The 19,256-nt window shown below is 50.4% G+C and overlaps 7 protein-coding genes across 7 annotated transcripts; 2 read left to right on the forward strand and 5 right to left on the reverse strand.

Moving 5' to 3' along the window:
• Positions 1 to 348: 348 nt before the first annotated feature.
• On the reverse strand, positions 349 to 2,826 carry YALI1_E12482g (uncharacterized protein; the record flags this gene model as incomplete). Its single annotated transcript, XM_503756.3, has 1 exon — positions 349 to 2,826. The coding sequence occupies one exon, from the start codon at positions 2,824 to 2,826 to the stop codon at positions 349 to 351; it is 2,478 nt and encodes an 825-aa protein (XP_503756.2).
• Positions 2,827 to 4,193: 1,367 nt separating this feature from the next.
• Positions 4,194 to 6,845, forward strand: YALI1_E12496g (uncharacterized protein; the record flags this gene model as incomplete). Its single annotated transcript, XM_503757.3, has 1 exon — positions 4,194 to 6,845. The coding sequence occupies one exon, from the start codon at positions 4,194 to 4,196 to the stop codon at positions 6,843 to 6,845; it is 2,652 nt and encodes an 883-aa protein (XP_503757.3).
• Positions 6,846 to 7,168: 323 nt separating this feature from the next.
• Positions 7,169 to 8,701, reverse strand: YALI1_E12541g (uncharacterized protein; the record flags this gene model as incomplete). The annotated part of the gene is made up of 1 exon (XM_503758.3): positions 7,169 to 8,701. One exon carries the CDS (start codon positions 8,699 to 8,701, stop codon positions 7,169 to 7,171), a length of 1,533 nt encoding a protein of 510 aa, XP_503758.1.
• A 1,342-nt stretch (positions 8,702 to 10,043) lies between these two features.
• YALI1_E12561g (uncharacterized protein) lies at positions 10,044 to 10,697 on the reverse strand (the record flags this gene model as incomplete). Its single annotated transcript, XM_503759.3, has 1 exon — positions 10,044 to 10,697. The coding sequence occupies one exon, from the start codon at positions 10,695 to 10,697 to the stop codon at positions 10,044 to 10,046; it is 654 nt and encodes a 217-aa protein (XP_503759.1).
• Positions 10,698 to 11,191: 494 nt separating this feature from the next.
• Positions 11,192 to 13,327, reverse strand: YALI1_E12587g (uncharacterized protein; the record flags this gene model as incomplete). The annotated part of the gene is made up of 1 exon (XM_503760.3): positions 11,192 to 13,327. One exon carries the CDS (start codon positions 13,325 to 13,327, stop codon positions 11,192 to 11,194), a length of 2,136 nt encoding a protein of 711 aa, XP_503760.3.
• A 2,676-nt stretch (positions 13,328 to 16,003) lies between these two features.
• YALI1_E12614g (uncharacterized protein) lies at positions 16,004 to 16,798 on the forward strand (the record flags this gene model as incomplete). Its single annotated transcript, XM_503761.3, has 1 exon — positions 16,004 to 16,798. One exon carries the CDS (start codon positions 16,004 to 16,006, stop codon positions 16,796 to 16,798), a length of 795 nt encoding a protein of 264 aa, XP_503761.3.
• A 1,200-nt stretch (positions 16,799 to 17,998) lies between these two features.
• On the reverse strand, positions 17,999 to 18,931 carry YALI1_E12643g (uncharacterized protein; the record flags this gene model as incomplete). Its single annotated transcript, XM_503762.3, has 1 exon — positions 17,999 to 18,931. One exon carries the CDS (start codon positions 18,929 to 18,931, stop codon positions 17,999 to 18,001), a length of 933 nt encoding a protein of 310 aa, XP_503762.1.
• Between the last annotated feature and the right edge of the window lie 325 nt (positions 18,932 to 19,256).

A 19,256-nucleotide genomic window follows, 5' to 3' on the forward strand; every position in this document is an offset into this window, starting at 1 on the left:
CGGCGGATGCTGTGTGCTGTTGTGCAGAGACTTTTTAGTAGTGTAAACACTCCAATGGAAGAGTATGAGCAAAGCACTGTGAGAACCAACTGGTGCGTACGATAGCGTGGAATAATATAATGCCGGAGCTCGGGAAATATGGCTTTGACTTGATTGCTGGACCCACCAACAAAATGAGCTACAGGTACAGTACAAGTACAGACAAGTGTCGCTGGTCTCACCAAAAAGTCAGTCATAATCACATAATACATTATCGTAGGCTCGTCTAGTCACCTCTAATAGTTCTACGTACAGCTGCGGCTGTATTGTTTGGATCAAGGGAATGACCCCAAACTCATGGGCCAACATCTACTGCTGGTCCTTGAAGTTGAACGGAGCATAGGCGTACCCCTCTCCCTCGAAAAACTTGGACATGGCCTCAACCCAGTGCAATCTGAGGGAATGAAGCATAGCAGATGTTCCTTCCATCATCACCAGAATGACCACCGTCAGAACAAACCACATGGCAAACATGATCACAACCATGGCTACACCGGCGGGTCCCGTGGGTCCAAAGGCGCCCTGGATAGTCATGTCCCAAAGCACAGTAGACAGCTGGGCATGAGCCAGAGACAGAGCCCATAGACGCAGGTAGGAAGCGGTATGCGACACACAGTTGAGGCAGAACTCAATGGTATGAATCACCTGGTGGATCATCACCTCTCCAAACTCAAACTGCTCGTGTCCCTCACCTTCCTCTTCAAACTCCTCAATGGTCATATCGAACGAGTCTGCGTCGTCGTCAGTGTCACCAATATGGTAGGCATTGGGCTGTCGAATGGCGTCATATTGTGTCTGCTTATGCTGTCGTCGCAGGTAGAGCGGCTTGAGAAGGAGCAGCCACGGAACACAGACAAGCGCAATAAGCACCAGAATGATCTGCACAAACTTTTGGCCGGGATACAGAGGAGCATCGATGGTGCCTGGGCTCAAAAACATGTTGATGAGCATGTTCAGCAGACCAGGAGGGGTCTTATCCTTGGCAATCCAGTCTACGCACCACTTGTACACAATGGTGAGCGAAAGGTAACCGAAGATGGATTGCATGAACAGCAAGCCAGGTACAAAATTGCCCCAAATATCAATCTGCGAGTTGAAGAACTTGTAGTTGAGGAAAGAGAAGAAGAAGGAGTAGCTCATGTGGGTGAAACCCATGAGAATCGACAGCTTCATCTTGTACGAGTTTGTGAACAGCAGGTTGTTGTCTGTTCCATGCCATGCGGGATCCAGGCCAAAGGGGTAGACTCCCGTTTGGTGGGCTGTGATACGCTCTTTTTCCTCCCAGCTCTCAGGCCAGGCCCATCCCGATCTGAACAGTGTCATACTCTTGGAAAAGATATCGTTGTACATGAGACCTGTGTAGAGCGAGAAGATGCCCATCAGTAGCACAATGTATCTGCCCGAGAAGGCCATGTCGAAGATTTCGTCTCGGTTTCGCATCTTGAGAATGCTCTTTTCCTTGAGCACCATGACGAGTCCTGCCAGGGCCAGAATAACACCATGACCCAAATCACCAAACATGATAGCAAACATGAATGGAAAAGTGACAACAGTCGCCAAACCAGGGTTGATTTCCTGGTACGACGCAATACCGTACGCGTCGACAATGAGCTGGAAAGCCGCCGTGAATTTGTTGGTTCTGTGGAATGTTGGTGGAGTCTTTGACGTTTTGATTTCGTTGAGAATCGAATTGATGGCCACTCCGGACGACAGAGTCACATCGCGGAGCACCTCCTGGACGGCTCTAAAGTCCGCCTTGGGGATCCATCCCTCGGCGATCAGACATCGACGGGTCTGGTCGTAGTTGAACATGTTGAGAGTGTGGTAGATGGCCTTTTCTTTGTTGGCCAGAACCTCCCAGTGGGGCAGAGTATTGGCAGCGAGAGCCAGCTCGGTCATGAGCGCATTGTTAGTGGATCCTAGGACGTTGTCCACGTCCGCAAGCTTGATGTTTAGCTCTTCTACCTGTTCTCGTCGTGTATCAAAGTCCTCCGAGACAGGGTACAGAGTGGCGTCCAGGGTGAGGGCGATTCGCTTGATTTTCGCCAGCAGCGACTCTCCGTGTCCAAAGACAATGAACACGTCCTTTCTAACGCCCGCCAGCGGCTTTTCGATCGCCTGGTGTCGAAAATACAGGTTTCCACGCAGAGATCGCCACAGGATCCGCTCGAAAATGGCGGTTTTGGTCGAGGGGATGACTCCGGTGACAAACGAGAGCCCCGCCACCGAGTTCCAGGTGACTGTTGCGGCCTCCACGTCTGGCTGAGGGTCGTCCAGGTCGTACAACAGGCCCGCTCGGTCGCCCTCTAGAGACGCTCGAATTTCGTGTCTGTTTTCTCTGGCGTCTGCAAAGAAGATGCCTGCCGTCTGGACCATTTCTCGACGTTCCAGAATCAGCGCACGCTTGTCAACCAGCTCATTCCAGGTTGTGTCCAGGTGTCCCACGCGCTCCTCCAAAGCCCCGACCTGGTGACACATGTTGTCCACCTCGTCCAGAGTCGGAGCCGCCACTCCCTCGGGCTGCTCATCGATTGCCACGCCATGCTTGTCGATATGCGCCCGCAGGCCGCGCAATTGGCGCTCCACGCCGTCCACGCGGCGAATTTCCTTGATGAAGGACCGCTGAAAAACGTTGACCGAGGTGTTGAGGTCTCTGAACATGACCACGCCCAACTCTCCTAGAGCCGCAACCACGTCTCGGCCGATTTCACTGGCCACGTACAATTGGACCAGCGACATTTCAGCCGACCGAAATATCGCCTCACGTTCCATCGCAGCTGTTTCCATGATGGCGGTATGAGTAGATGACGAGAGGATGATATGCCACTTGTCAACCTTAACATTACTAAGTGGCAGAGGTCTGGCTGCATGGACGACCGACTGCAAGAGACCAAAGATGCAACAGGGAGGAGTCCCAGGGTGGTACAAATGTTGGTGACGACCGTGCTACAGCCTAGTCACATGATCTCATTGGCTTATTAATACCCTTTGCTTTCGTTGCACCTTCAAAACCCCGCATTTTTCACCACCACCAACTTTTCACCGCTTCTTGGCACTACGTGTACAATCTTACTCTAGGGTCGGCTCCGCGGCTTATCAGATTCTTTCCGATAAGCTCTGGGATGCAGCTTGGGGTCATCTTGTGTAGCTGGAGCGAATGGTGTCCGTTTTCGAGACTTTTTTTGCTTCCATTTCCGCCCATTTCGCGCAACTCGTGAATCATATAGGGCCCTTACTTTTGATGCAATCTTACAACAGTACGATACGACTGTCGGCGTATTTTAATGTTAAAAATTCAGTATGAAATGAAGAAGAAAAAAAAAGAAAAAAAACTGGATAAAAAACTGGATAAAAAAGGAAAAAAGAAAATGTTGGATGATACTTATATCTAGACGGGAAGTGATCAGAGGAGACAGGAAAATGTATCGTCGGAATCCCCGAGACTGGGAGAATCGATTTCCGTTGTCATATTTCAGATGCGACGGAAACTGCGCCGTTCAGCTCCTGTTCTTCTCTCAAATTGCAACTCCCAACAGAACTGTAAAGCTGCGAGAAAAAACCGTAGTGCAATGGAAGTAGTTATGTTGCAAAGTACAGTTTGTAGGCGGTTTGGGTGGCGGGTGCTGGTGGCAACTGTATGTGTGGATATGAGTATGAGCAATAGTTTTTGGGGATGGTATTTTTTTGCACGTTGCACGTGACTACTTGTAGTTAGTAAGTAAACCAGATTTCTGTTTCACCTCAATTTGTTCAACAATTGACTCTCAGCGTCAGTTTTGAAACACGTGATTTCCCCACAGACGATATTACGTCATCACACAGCCCGCACTAATTATAGGTGCCTTCTGCACGATATACAGTCCCACACCAGGCAGCATCAAACAGACGCGGACAGGAGGGATTTGCCCGGAATTAAGTCGCACAGACAACTCAAGCCGATATTCCAGCTCACTGTCTTACCCAGCCTTCCCAAAGTAGGTTCTACGACAGGGCCCAAACCGGGAGACTCCCACAACAGACTCTCACAACAGACTCTCACATCAGACTCAACCAGACGCTTAAAAAACGAGCACAGCCTCGACTGGTGACTTTGGGGACGTCTTTTTATTGACCCATTTCGCAACTGGAGTCGATTTATTGCTTTTCCGACAAAAATGCACCACATAGTGGCCCACGACAGAGAGAAGGAACGACAGCATGATTTGAGGGACATGATGCACCGCACACACTCTCGCTCGACGTCAGCAGTGAGTCCAGACGACAGCGACAAGTGTGTGACTACAGAAAAGAAAACATCCAAGCGAACGCTTCCTCAGGGAGAAACGGTGCGGTATCTGTTTGTTGACTTCAAGGCATTCCATTACTTGAGACAAGAACAGCAGTGCAGCCTGGTGAGCGAGGAGGCAGTGATTCATGGCTACGAATCTTACATGGTCGAGCAGTGGGTGTGTGAACGACGAAAAGTGACCGTCATCACATCATACACCGGAAACCAGTCCAACACCGTGCGTGTCGGTGTCTTGGCCTTGCCCAGAAACCCCTCGTTATGGACCCCCCGAACTAAAGCGTATTTCGACGAGCTTCTCAAGGGCTATGCTCGAGCTAAGGAGACCGAACTTGGAGTACTGTTTGTGACTTCGTTGTCCTCGTTCCCTTCCTTCTTGACCCTGGTATCCGTGCCTGGCGGAGACGTACGAAAGACATGGGAGTATTTCGATGTCAATGAGAATCTAAAGCGAATGGGCTGTGGAGGTCGAGCATCATTGGCCATCTGTGAGCCGTCCGGAACTGCTGCGGCCAAGTTCAAGAACATCTACAAGATCCATGACAGTGTGCCCATTACTTTTGCTGCCAAGGAATTGGTGGTTCTTGTGCAGCTATCTCTCTTCTATTTTGGAGTACTACAACCCGAGTATTGCGATGGCCTTCTCTGTAACGAAACAGTTGACGCCATCAACACGTGGTGGGATATGTGGGGAGTGCGAAAGTACAACACCAAGCCCAAAGATGGTGTTTTGGGACCCACAACCGTTGCTGGTTTGATTGGGTTTGTGATTGGAGTCCGAAACCGAATGGCCTATGTGCTCAACTCCAAGGTGGCGAAAGATCCCTTTGATTGCGAGGGGTTTGTTGCTGGCTTGAGTCGATTTCAGAAACACGAACGGCTTCCCAAGACCAGAATCATCGACCAAAGAACCATGGATAGACTCTACTTGCTCACCAACAAGGGCAGTTATAACTCCGATATCATCGATCTGTTCAAATCGTCCATCAAGGAAGTGTCTGGAAAGCAGCATCTTCATATGACTGCTTCCGAGACGTTCAACCTGGAGCAACTCACCAAGTCGCTCCAGGGAGCTCGATGCAAATACCTCTGGGCTGGAAAGGGCCACCAGCGAACTGTTGATGCCTCTCTTGTATCCAACTGCGTAGGTATTCCCATGTCGTCTGCTGGACATACCGAATTGGCAGCTGCTCGAGATATCAGACGAGTTATCCGAAACCCAGCCTCTTCCACAACCACTTCATTAGTGTCAACCAACAACAATATTCCTGGAGGTGCAGACACCTCTCGACGGGCCATGTTCAAGCTCAGGAAGCCCAGAGATGTGGTTGAAGTACCTCCTTCCAGACTTTACAGAGGTATTCGAGGTAGACTTCGATCAACTTCTCCTAACGACTCGGTCGATGACGATATCGCTATCCGAGGCCACAGTTCGACTCCTGAGCTTGACCTTCCTCTCGACAACATGCTCACTGATCGTCTTCTACCTCAGGAATACAGAGATGACAGCAGTGACGATGATGACGGTCACCACTTGCGCCCTGGTCGGCAGGATAGCATCAAAACGACGAAAACGAACCACTCGGCTACGTCGTTTGACAACAGCAACCCTGCTCTTCATTTCCGGCGACGATCCAAGTCTGTGGATCAGTTCCACCACGAGCTGTCTGTTCCCGAGCAGCTGGAAAAGCACCATCGATCAGTTATGCGTCGAAATTCCTTCAGTCTGATTGAGAACTTCATTCTCCGCCAGCCCCCGGAGAAATCCTTTGTCAGTGAAAAGCGTATCCGGCGATCGTACGAAAAGTCGCAACTGTACCATTTCCTCTTCAAGCGTCATGTGAAGAAAATGCGGGATGTCTGTGAGCAGATTGACCAGGAAAGTCGAATGCTGGGCAAGGCCAAGATGCGAGATGACGTGCTGTTCGACAAGCTGACATCGTATCTCAAAAACTCATACAGAGAAGAGGCTCGCCTCAAGGCAGCTCTACACGAGGTCGAAGTCATGAGCTCTCGAATCAGATACGAGTCCAAGATGCTGCAGTCCAAAATCCAGGACGTGGAAGAGACCATGGAAAGTTTTGTTGGTAAGGTCCAGTCGCTGGAGGAACGAGTCCAGAAGGCCTCGGCTGCTCGAGGTTACGGCTCTGGAGGGTTCAATGTGAAGAAGTGCGAGTTGGAAGAGAACCACCATGAAGGACACAAGGCCAGTCCCCTCGAGACTCACCGACCTCCCCCCCTCAAGATCCCCACCATGAAGGTGGCATGCACAGAAGTTGGTAAGGGGGGGCTTGCCAATGCCGGTAGTGGTGCGAGCACTCCCATCCAGAGTCCTCTGGGAGATATCTTTGAAGATGGACCTACCCCCAGCAGTCTTTCTGCTGTTCTCTGGCCCGATAGCAAGCCTGGAGAGGAGGGTTTGGTTCAGAGACTGTTCAACAAGCTGTGCGAGTTGGCTGGATACGAGACCAAGAGTGCGTTCGACGCCAATGCCGCTGGAGAGCGAGTTTACGCCGAGTAAAGGATGAAGCCTGAGATGACAATATACATATTTATAGACCAATTAAAACGTAATACAACTACTCTGTACAGAACTGTACCAGTTTTACCGTTCTCCATTCTATTACTATAATACATTAAATATAATCGTTTCGTCGTTATGTTTGACATCGTTTTCTGCACAACACAGTTTTGGGGCGTTCTCTTCTCCACAAGAAGGGGGAGCAGAGAACGGTTGAAATATTTTTTTGTCCATGGCAACAAACACCTATTCAAAAGCACCTGTGCCGGTAGATGGCAGTTGCATGGGACTTGAGGTCCGAGGGCTCGTCAGTGTCCTTCACACTACTGAGAGAAAAAGTCACTGGGGTCATCCTTACCCTCACTGCTCTCGTTGGCCTGGATCAGCGCCCGGGCAATAGCAATCTCCTCGCCTCCGTGAACATGTTCCTCAAAGGCGTTCTCAACCTGCGGATCAACTGGGATATTGTCGTGTCGAGTGAGCTGCTCGTCCTGGTTGTAGGACGCCAGGTCCACGTCAAACTGGCTCATCTGCTGGTTGTTGGAGGCTATGTTAGCAGCGTTCTCGTTCTCACGGTTCTGAGCAGCCACCGAAGCCATCAGCTGCTGTCCATCTTCCGTGTCAAGACCCAGATCCGCCTGAAGGCGGCCAATCTGGTTCATATTGTATCCAAGAGGCATGTGCGAGCCGAGGTTCATCATTCCGGTGTTTCTCGACTGCTGGCTCTGGTGCTGTGATTGGCTCTGGGTCTGCTGGGTCTGTTGCGTCTGCTGCTCCGAGGAGCTGGGCACATGCTGATGCACCTGGAGAGCAGACAGGTCCTCAAAGTCGTCCTTTTTGATTCGCTTGATAGGAGGTCGTGCCACTTCTCTGCATTCGACACAATTTCGAATAGCAGCCGCAACAGTCTCCTTGATTCGGGTCCAGTGGTACGACTCTGTGATGATCGACGTACTCTTGTTGATACCAGCATGGCTCTGTTTGTGGACCTCTGTGGCGATCTGGATCTGTCGTTCAGGGTCCGAAACCACCTCCCGGTCCTTGAGCATCAGCTTGCCGTCTCTCAGACGGTAGTGAGCTGCCGAAGATCGCAGTCGAGACTTTTCTTGTCGGTCTGACTGAGGAGGATACTTGCCTGTTTCGAGGTAGTACTTGATCTTATCGAACCGAAGTTCTCCGATGGACTCGTCAGTCTCCTCAATCAGCTCCTTTCCGTAAATCAAAGCATCAACAGGCCCGTTCTCATTATCCTTCAGGTGTCCTGCGCCCTTGATTCTTCCCACCTTTTTGAAACTCAACGCATCGAAAATCTTGCGTGCTGCCACGTTGGTTTCGTAAACCAGATTGAATACCGAGTAGGTGTATCCCAGTTTGGGGGCCCACTCGATATAGCTCTCCACCAGAGTTCTTCCGATGCCCTGACCTCGAATTCCGGCATTCACCAGAAAGTTGGCAGTGCAAATGTGGCAGCTGCGGCCAGGGTAGTTTGGGCGGATGAAAAACGAGCCCAGGCACTCCTTTTCCCACGCCCGGTCGTCCCGAATGAGCGGCTCGTTGCCAAGCAGCATGATGGCGGAAAAGGTCCCAAACCAAAAGTTTTGAAAGTCGTCAAACTGGATGGGATGGTAATGGGGGAAAGTGTCGCCACGCTCAAGCTCCATGTTGAACTCGTCAAACAGAAAGTACTGTAACGTCTGGGGCACAGACTGCAGGTTCCGGATGGGGTAGATGGTGGCGGTGGTGACCTGGTCCTTGAGCACCACGGTCAGAGGCTCGACCTGGGCGGCCGAGTCCAGATTCAGCTCGTCGCCACGCAATTGGATGGGATGCGACGTGTCCTCAAAGGTCGTCATCATTTTGAAAGCGGGTCGGTTGTGTGCGGGTTGGAAAGTGGTGATGTGATGTGCTTAGTAATCAGCCGTGTGATGTGAAGATACTCAATTGATGTGTGCAAGACGTCGTTACTGTCGCCCTATCTCTGTGACTCTCTCGACTGGCCGAATGTCTGGTCGGAGCACTGGACGGGTTGAAGGTCTGGTCGTAGACTCAATATAGGCGCCTCGTATATGTCGTGTCTGGCTGCAATTGCCGGTGCAGTTTAAAATACCAAAAAAGAACCCCCAGCCTGAAAGCGGAGTAGGAAAAGACCCTGTGGCAGGTGTGGTTTTCCGGTTCGGGGGAGCTGGAAGCTGCGTGGATACGCGTGGGTGGCGGGGCCGAGATGCTCTGACGCGTCGCGTACTGTACTGCCGTTTGAAAGCTGCACACTGGCTGTTTAGGGGAGGTGTGGTGTGTGCTGAGATATTCTGAGGAGGCGAGAAATTTTGTCCGGGTTACCCGGTCGAGATATAACGGGTGGAACAAATATAAGGTTTCCGGAAGTTTAAACGGGGGGACTGGTACTTGGGTCCGACAATGTCTTGAATGTGATATTATCGGCGATAAGAGGGGACGAGAGTGGTTTTTTGGTGGTTTTTAGGCTCAAATTGCGACGTTAATCTACTTGAAAGTGCTCCAGAATGTCCCCAAATCCTCCAAAATGCCCCAAAACCCTCCGAAATCCTCCATCAATATTGTAGCTGCAAGTGACCAAGGTTCACCATTTAACTCTTCCAACTTCCCAGCTGCAGGTTGCCTTTTAGGGACAAAAATTAATGATCGGTCCATGTCTCAGAGTTTTTCTCGAACGGCGTGTTACTAAGCCGTACTGTACGGTAGTAGGTGGGTTGGAGAGGGAAGAGATGACATGAACCGGTTTTCAGTGGAGAGTATCTTGTGCGTGGCGGACTATGATTTGAAGACAGTCAGTAGCTTTCGTATCGTGTGTATGTCTGAGTTTCCAGGGTTATTTTCTATCCATCTCGTATAACATGTTCTGTTCAGCGTTTGCAGACTGGCTCATGCTGCAACTGCTGTCCGAGTAGCCGTCTCATCTGCGCATGCTGAACTTGTATCCACAAGCGTTTGACTGGAAAGTGCATCTAGTGTGACAATGTCTCGATATTGTGCTATTACGGAACTATGGTACAAGTACTTGTAGTACACTCGATTCAAGATGGTGCAGATTATGTGGGCAAACAAGACGAGATGAGACCATGGTGGGCTAGTTGGATGTCAGTTTCCTCAACCATAACATGCCGTCGCCACAGTCCATCTTCTCCGCGTTCACAGGCCCCCGTCAATCTCCCTCAGGCTCCCTCAAGCCGCCGTCAATCTCCAACTGTCTGTCTCTTCCACATCGAGCTTTCTTCCATAAATCAAAGCGTCAACGGGTTCGTCAAAGCCGTTGAGAATAGCCGCTCCGGGGATTCTGCCTACCACCTCGAAGTCCATGGAGTCCCAGATCTTGCGAGAGGCCGTGTTGGTGACAAAAACCAGGTTGAACACCGAGTATGTGTACCCCAGCCGAGGACCCACGTAGATGTAGCTTCTTCCCAGCGCCTTTCCCACTCCCAGACCCCGATGGCGAGGATTGACCATGAATCCTGCATTGCAGTTGTGTGAACACCGGCCAGGGTAGTTGGGCCTGATGTAGTAGTGGCCCAGGAGACATTCAGACCAGTCGCTGTTCGTGGGAAGCTCAGTGCCTCTGACAAGAAGCCCTACCCATCCAACGAACCAGTACTTGACAAACTCGGCCGAGCTCGCAAACGGCTTCAACTGCGGGTATGTCTGTCCATCCTCGATTTCCTTGTTAAATTCATTAAACATGAATTCAACCAGACGCTGGGGTAACTTGCCCGCCTCCTCGTACCCATTCACAGGCACAATCGCGGCCTGACTGCCATCTTTCAGCGTCACGGCCAGTGTCTCGGTGAATGGCCTAGTTGGCTTTTCTATACACACGGTCATTGGTTTGTGTGCAATACAAGAGGGAGACACGAATACCTGTCAACTAACGCTTCGTCCCAAGAGTCATAACAGTAGTTCGCACCCAACTTCCTATCGTGACGTATTGAGAGGAGTGCGCCGCGTGCATATCGGAGATATTAATGGTACACGAACGAGCTGAGGGAAAAAGCTGTAGCTTGGTAAAATATATTATTGTGTAGCAGGAGTTACACAGAAGCAATATACCAAATAAAATCACATATTTCTTTCCAATCACACTAGTTATGGCGATTCGGAGTTTGTCGCAAAGAAAGCCTATTCGTGTGCGGAAGGTCAGCGCGATAGCACGATAGTTCTAGAAGATATAATACGACATGGTACTGTATGTACAACTGTGTCTATAGATGACTCTCTCTCAAGTCCTCGCTTGAGTTCACTGTGCAATGACTCTATTACTGGTTGGCGTCTATTATTAATGTACACTTGTATGTCTATGCCACCTTCAGATGGCCGATTCACTCTCCCCCTCTCAGCAACTTCCACAGTGACCCAATATCAATTCTCTGCTCTGGCAGAGTCGAGTACAGTAGAATGTACAGCCTGTTTCTCTGAACAGGCACAAACTGGCCTGTCAGCAGCCGCTTGATAACCCTTACGCTGAGGTAATGGAACCGGATTCGGTCTGAAAGAAGCGAATACTGGTAGAAGATCTTGGAGAAGCCGAGAGGGATGTTCTGCAGCTCCAGAGTGACCCCATTGGCCACGAACTTGATGCCCCCTGGCAGTCTTTTTCTGTCTTTGGCTCTTAGAAGCAGAGCAAAGAGCGGAAAGTGGTTCAGGAAGGCCAGAATGGTTTCCAGGACTGCGGAGAGAATGATGATGGACAGCCGGGCCAATGCAAAGGCTCCGTAGAATACCATGACTGTCGGCAAAAGAAAGACCAGGACTGTGAAGAAGATGGTTCCCATCAGAAGCTGGTCGAGATCATAGTTGCAAGAGTCGATACGGTGTCTCAGCACGTTCTGACGCTTGCCTCTGAACAGGTGGAACAACGAGGTGATTACTCCCAGTTGCCAATGGAAGATTTTAGCTGATGCAATGTAGAATGCGTAAATGTGCAGCGTGGTAAAAGAGATAAGATCACATAGCACAGAGATGGTCAGAGTGATACCACCAACACGAGAGATGACGCTTCCCAGAGCTGGCATGTAGGGCATTGCGGGGATGATGAGACCATGCACCACTGTTCTAGACCAAAAGTGGATCACCCACAGCAGAAATTGTCCAAAGAACTTGGCCAACTCGGTATTGAGCTTTAGACCAGCCGGGGAGTCCATCAACCAGATAATAGTTGATTCTGGGAATGTTACAAGAATGTAACTGGCCAAGCGAGGTCCATTCTCAGCTATCCAAGTCTGGTTATCAAGTAGATAAGCACTTAGAGCGAATCCCAAGATGAGATCGTTCAACACAAGCCAGACGGTGTTGTACATTCGAATGTATTCTGGAGGAACGTGTCGCTTGGCAGCACTTCCATGTCCACTTTCGCTGATACGACGTTCAATGGCAATGTGACTAGGTGACTGGGTATGACTGTCATGGCCTCGAATACGCATCCACTGCACTGGCAAGTAGCAGACTTGCTGTAGTCTCAAATCAAGCTGAATGGCTGTAGCTGACGTCTGTTTAAGATTCTTTCCGAGCACGCGGAACTCGATTAGCAGCAGACATGCCTCACAGAAGATTCGGATCCCCATGATGAAATATATCACCAGATTCGTGAAGAGCGGAATCAAGGGGTTGACGAGAGTGCATAGAAGCGTTGAAATCACATGACTCTCTTTGTTGTTGTGTACCAGTTTCTGCAATCGGTATGCCGAGTTGATTTGTGCAAGAATCCGTTCTAACTGACACTCTGGAGCACCACCTTCTGCATGGACTGTTCCGTTCAATCTCGGAGCTTCGGTCTCTTCTGTGTATGACAAAACCCCCAACTGGCAGTCCCCTTGCTCGTCTGTCTTCTCCAGGGTTTCCACCACAATCTCCTTGTCACCCTCCACGTAGTCGTCACCCCCAAACTCCACTCCTCCATGCTGTACCAACTTGTCCATCAAACACTGCTTCTTTTGCTGTTCGTGAACCAGTTCCTGCTCGAATTCCTGCGAAATGACCCGCATTGGCACCGACCAGCCGAGAATTCCCAACGAAATCGGATCTGTGCTGTAAAACTGCATCCGCTGTGGATTTGGCGTCTTGTATGTGATTATCGTCACGTCGGGAAGAGAGCATGTTAATGGACTGTCAGCGGTGTAGGTGAAAGGAATTAGATGGCGTGATGGCGTCGAGCGCGACTCATTCTTGGTCTCACGTGACAAGTCGCACAGATCACGTGCCTTACCCACATATCCAACAATCTCCAACCCCCGTTTCCTGGCGACCTCGGGCAGCTCGACACATGTGGCTATGACAACAACATTGCAGCCGTCGTTGCGCCAGCCAATGACTAAGCAGTCGTCGTACCTCCTCCCGCGCATCACGTGCATCTCTTCCAGCGGCCAGAACACTCTCATTGGGGTGGTAGATCCGTTTTCGCGTGGTTCGTCGGGTAAAGATGGGTCCATGTTGCGGGACGTGAGAGGTGCAGTTGACATGCACACAAGTGTTAGGCTTTGTAGATAAAATATTAGGGGAAATTTTGGGGGTACGAAAAGAAGGGTTTGGGAAGGGGTTTCGAGAGAGTGGGAGATTTGTGGTATTTTTGATGAGATTCTGTTCACTTGTGAGTTTTTTCAGATCTATTATAGGGGTTATAGCGTGAGACAAAAGCGGTTGTTTGTTGTAACTGCTTCCAAGTATTCCAAAGTCCTACTTAGAAGTATAGTTAGTTCTTAGTGAGCAGAAGTTGAGGAGTGGAGTGGGAGTCATATCCAAAAAAATATCCACGACAATTTGCTACAAGTACGGCACGAAAACAAGTAACGATAGAAGTTCTTCCAGCTTCGAATTCTGTTGCAATTATTCAGCAATTCAAACAACCGGAAACAGCTTCTTCATTCGTGTTTCATCTGATACATTCTTGCAAGACTGAAACATGCGAATCTTGAAACCAAGTCTTGATATTGATATGATCCGAGTATGTAGTTGGCCTAGACTTGGCGGGGAGTACGAGTACATACTCTTCAAGTACCCACCTCTCGCCAGATGAACATCGTCGTCGCCACAGTTGTAATCACGTGACAGACCCAAAACCCCCGGGCCCTCTTGGTCGCCTGAACGACCTCTGGATCGACCGAGAGGCGGAATTGGGGTCGGATGACGGCGGGCTATGTCGACTTGGATCCTGTATCCTGTGTTGAGGGCTGTACGAGGTAGTCACGTGAGAAGATCGTACCGAGAACAATCCGTTCCTTCATCTTCAGGGCTATGTGACATTATCAGCTGTCTTGGGCAGACCGACAACTGTCGTATTTTTTATTTTGCGTTTTTCGCATATTCGGCAATCCTGTTTGTTTTTGAATATTTTTTTGGTTTTTTTTGGTTTTTTTCGGTTTTTTTGGTTTTTGGTTTTGTCCTGTTTTGCCCTTTTTTCCTGCACTGCCCCCCAGATGGCACTCTTAATCACCTTGATGTCCCCACATACGGACGGAGGCTAAGACCAAGCGTCGTCCGACAAAGCGTCGTCCGACAGAGCGTCGTGGCGAGCGTCGTGGCAGGCTCTGGAGGGTTGCAATTGGCCCATTAGTTTGTGTCCAGAGGCAGTAGACGACTCCTGATACGCTCCTAGCCCTCCGAGTCTTTGCTTGGTGGCTCATCTCTTATAGTTGTCGGTCCTGAGTGCAGCAGTCAGAAGCCGAAGCTCCGTGCTGATATCAGAGTTGAAGACAGGGTTGGAAAAGAAAATCAGGGTTGATCAAGCGATCTTTTGGTTAAAGCTACGGCCGTGAAGAATCACGCTACCGTGCTGTTAGTCATATCTGGTGGAAACGGTTGGAAAAGAAAAGCATCAGCGAGTTAGCTTATGGTTAATGCCTGTGATCCTTACGAGGACGAGTACGAGTTCCGCTCGCTTCTGGCCAATAATGCTGCTGTAGATGAAGGGACTTGACGGTGGAGACTGTGGTGCGATTCCCTACTATACCGTGTCTTTTGTTTCCATAAATTGTCCCGCCATGGCCCCAATATGTCTCTGTTCGGGTTTCGGAGTCCGCGTGCACAAGCGAAAAGGCATGCTTTTACAGAGCATAGCGTCGGTGGTCGCGTGCCAAGCCAGCAACGCTGTTTGTTCCTCCGCCAATCGTCTTGCGGGCGTTAATTGGGCTTTCTTAGTCCGCTAAGTCTGCGGCTCTGGGGCTGTGCAAGAAACGTAACGCCTGGTTGGGTTTGGCTTGAGACATGGTTTAGCCGGAGATTCAGGGTTGGAGAGGGAAAAAAATTTGCACGGTGGCCAGGAATTGCGCAGCAGTTGCGAGGTGCAAAATCTGCTGGAGCCGCCCCTTGGCCCGCACTTCGCCTCCAACTCAGCCTGCTTCAGGCTGTGCATCACGTGCGTGTCCACGTGCCCAACCACGGAGGGCTATGCACCGGTTCGTATTCATGTGCTATCAAACATGTGGGACGCATGTTGACGACCAGCAGGAGAAAAGGCACCAGGAGGGAGAAAGCGGAGATTATGTAATCGCAAGGGCCAAGTGCAGATACTCAATTTAGACAGGGCAGGGTCCGCGTCCAATGCCCGCTTCGGGAACCTTGAGAGGAGGGGTCCGGGGGGTAACAACTGCCCACATTGTCAACCAAGGTTCGGGCTGAGTCGACAAGGGAAGATGTAGTTGCGGTGGAAAGTGGGTCTATTTGGACCAGGTTTTGGTGGGAAGGATGAGTGAAGCTCAGCGATTCTTTTTGTATACTTGGATTCAAAATCGGACCGTTACTCGGCAAGTTACGTATCCTATTGTCGACAACGACCGACGTTGGAAATAACCGAGCCGTAGGCGTTTGAAAGCGGCTGGAACGGGAAAACCAAGAGAGGAGAAACAAAGAGGATGGAAAAGACGCAATCAGCTCCGGGCTGAGTCAGACCCCATCACGGCCGAAATCTCCCCCTCCACGGCCAGTTGACGTCATGTCAATGGCCTACCCATACTCGTACCCTGGTACATGTTTTGTCCTCCACACGGCTCGATCAGCCCAAGGCTATGCACTTTTGACGCACGTCTAAACTTATTTGAGAACCCTAACTAAAGGTGAGTTATTAGTGGTAATTGGAACCCTATCTAAGACACTTGACGACAAGTCAACCACCTCTCACTACCGTCTCCTATATATATACCATGACGGAGCCCTCGGAAACGCCCTCCACCTCGCCAATCGACACAGACACAGACACAAAGACAACTATGGCCACCGTCGCAGTACCTCTCGCTTCTCTCAACAACGCTTCCAAGAAACACAAGATGGCCACCAACACCCTCATTATCACCGGGCTTTCACGAGCGCACTTTTCGTCCGAGCCGTTCATGCTCGAGCTCAAAAAGGCGCTAGAGTCCGACGATCTGGTGTGCTGGGCTCCCCTCAAGTCGCTGGGCCGAATCGTCTGCGTTTTTGTGACCCCAGACTCGTGTTCGGTGGCGAAGAAGTACATCAAGCAGGCGGCCGAGGCAGCATACGTGGACGAGGAGTTCCTCAACTACTCCACCTTGAAGGCCCAGTACGCCCCCAATAATACAGACATGGCCACTCTCGGCGACACAAAGCAGCGATTGCAACTGCCCGACGCTGGCAAGCTCTTCTTCATCTCGCCCCCTCCCTCTCCTCCGGCTGGATGGACCTCCAGACTCGAAGATACCCCCAACCCCAACGCCTTTGACTCGCAGTTCTACGACATGCTGCACAAGGAACTAAGCAACGTGGCTGAGCCCAAGGAGGAAAAGAACGACCCCATCAACATTCCTGTGAGCGCAGGTACCCGAAAAATCACTCTCCACGAGGGCCTCAAATTGGACACCAACCAGGGCGTTTCCAGCGGCATGAACTCGCCAACAATCATCCTCGAGTGCGAGGAGGGTGACGTCGTGTCGCCGGGAGTCGCCTTTGCAAAGACCGAGAGACCCCCTGTCGAGCTGTAGACTTGACGTTACATTCCGTGCATAGCCACAACGCAACACAACATCCTACATTCCGTGGCAACAATCATCCTGGTATCTGTGGTCACAATAGAAGAACACGATACATACTAATCATTTATTAATACACTTTTTATTTAACGCTTTTGTGGGTACTGGCCCGACCGTAGTGGCCGTGCGACTCTGCGATACAACACTTCAACACGTGCCTCCACAGTGATGGGAAGAAGCCCTGCCAGTTCTGGTAGATGTATTGCACTTGAAAGGGTTGTAATGGTTGTCATGTTCATGAAGACGCTCTTCATTCTCAATAGTCACCATAGTCACCCGTCTTCATAGTCCCCCAGCTAGCATGAATCAACGCTCGTCAACAATCTCGTCCACTATCTTGCGTGTCGGAGGCCGCAACTGCCGAGGAGGCTTTGTAGATAGCTGGTACATGGCGTGTTTCAGAGTCTTGTATTGAGAAGAAGAACATCTTGAAAGCCCCTTGCTTGGGGTGTATTCGAAATAGTCTGACGACAGAGAACACGAGAGGTTGAACAGTGCAAATGTCAGTCGTCGAAACACTCTGTCGGAGAGATATGTCCACCTCGTGTATCTGGCCAAGGTATCGATTTTGGTGGGGATAGTGGAGCTGTCGCAACCCACATCTTCAGGTATTTCTCCGCAAGTTTCTGCGGTCAGAACTCCTCCATCAAGTGTGATTATAACTGTGGTATTGTCAGCAAGAGACACTGTCAACGAGTCTCCATAGTGAGTCCCTTCAACCATGGAAGTGATGTGAGGAAAGGAGAGCGACATGGGTGCATGCTGTGCTTGGCATTGCAGGAGGACATCAAGTTTTCAAGAGAGGTTGAATAAATATCAAAATGATCGCGAGATTGAGGAGGTTGGTGCACTGACACCTGGTTATCTATACCAGTGACTCGAGGTGAATTATAGGAAATGAGACGAATGATAAGAAATCTCAAAATAGAATGTGTCAGTAGTCGAAATGTAGGAGTGCGTTATAGTCATGATTACTGTACCCGTACAGATGGCGTTTTGTTCTGGGTCTCTGAGATGGGATGACAATGTTGGAATGTTCTCAGCTAAACAGTTATTCCTTAGCAAGTAGAATTTATTGTCGATCTCGACCTATATACAATATGAGTACTAGCGTGCTAGTAGTAACTAATGGTTAAAAGTTAACAGTGCTGTCTAAGCAGCGGCTTGGGCCTCGACCTCCTTGGCGATCTGGAGCTGGGACGCAAGCTCCTGCTCACTGGCTTCGGCGGTGGCAACGGGAGACAAAACACCGTCGTCGTTGTACTTGGCTCGGAAGAAGGTGTAATGCAGAACAATGTCGGAAATGCCTCTGAGGTTAGGGTCGGTGGCGTAGTCTGGGTCGATGAAGAAGAAAACAGGCATGTCCACCTCCTCACCGGCTAGCAGCTGCTGCTCCTCGAAGCAGAAGCACTGGATCTTGTTGAAGTACTGCGATGCAATGGCCGGCGTCACGGTGTATGTGGCCATTCCGATAATGTCCTTGTCGGTTCGGTTCTTGGCCTTGTAGAAGCACAAGGCGGTTTCTCCGGGAATAACAGACACCTCTCGCTGCTGGGGTCGGAAGTCCCAGGGCAGAATGCCGGAGACATCGCCCGAGAACGTGATTCGGATATGTCGGCCCTGCTCGATGGGCTTGAGTCGCTCGGCGGCAAATCTGGGGTTTTCATAGTCGCCGGTCTTCATATTTCCTCCGGGAGTGATCTGTCCTCCCCAGCCCATCTGCTGACACACAATTCGGTAGACGGGCACGGCCAGGTATGAGAGACCCAGGAAGGCAATGACCACCGACAGGCCGTAGAGAATCGTGGAGTTGACATCCTGCTGACGTCGCTGTTTTCGGGCCTTGGAAAACAGCTCTCGGTACTCCTCCTCGGAAACGCCCAACCTCTTCATGTTGGCGTCTCGTTTCCGCAGAAACTCGTCTCGCGCCGCCTCATATGGCTTGCGGTTGTTGAACACTGCTCTGGAGGTGCTCAAGAGGCGTGTCTGTGTCTGCGTCAACGAGGTCTTTGCGAGCGAAGAAACCAGTCGGGCAGTTAAAAGAGACGACCGGAGTCGTGTGGCTCGGGGTAGAGACTGTAGCATGGTCGTGAGAGTCGTTTCTGACTAATTTGCTCGTTTTCGAACGGGATCGTGAAGACTCGAAAATGTGGCTGTTCAGCAGTTAAGTCAAAAAGATGGCTTTCACTACAACTTTTCGAGTATTAAGGTTCGCTGCCTGTGGCTAATTAAAGTTGCGTGGAAAACAGTAATCGGGAGTCTTGCCGAGATGATAGGGAAGATATTGAAAAATAAGTAATGTAAATCTATTTGTCGTCAAATTCTCAGCAGAATGATACCAAAAAATCGAATACACTCCTCCAAAAATGCCCCTTTCAAGCCCGCCTCACTCCACATACATTGCGCCCAA

The sequence above is a fragment of the Yarrowia lipolytica genome, chromosome 1E (genome assembly GCF_001761485.1).
Source record: "Yarrowia lipolytica chromosome 1E, complete sequence".
Taxonomy (NCBI): Eukaryota; Fungi; Ascomycota; class Dipodascomycetes; order Dipodascales; genus Yarrowia; species Yarrowia lipolytica.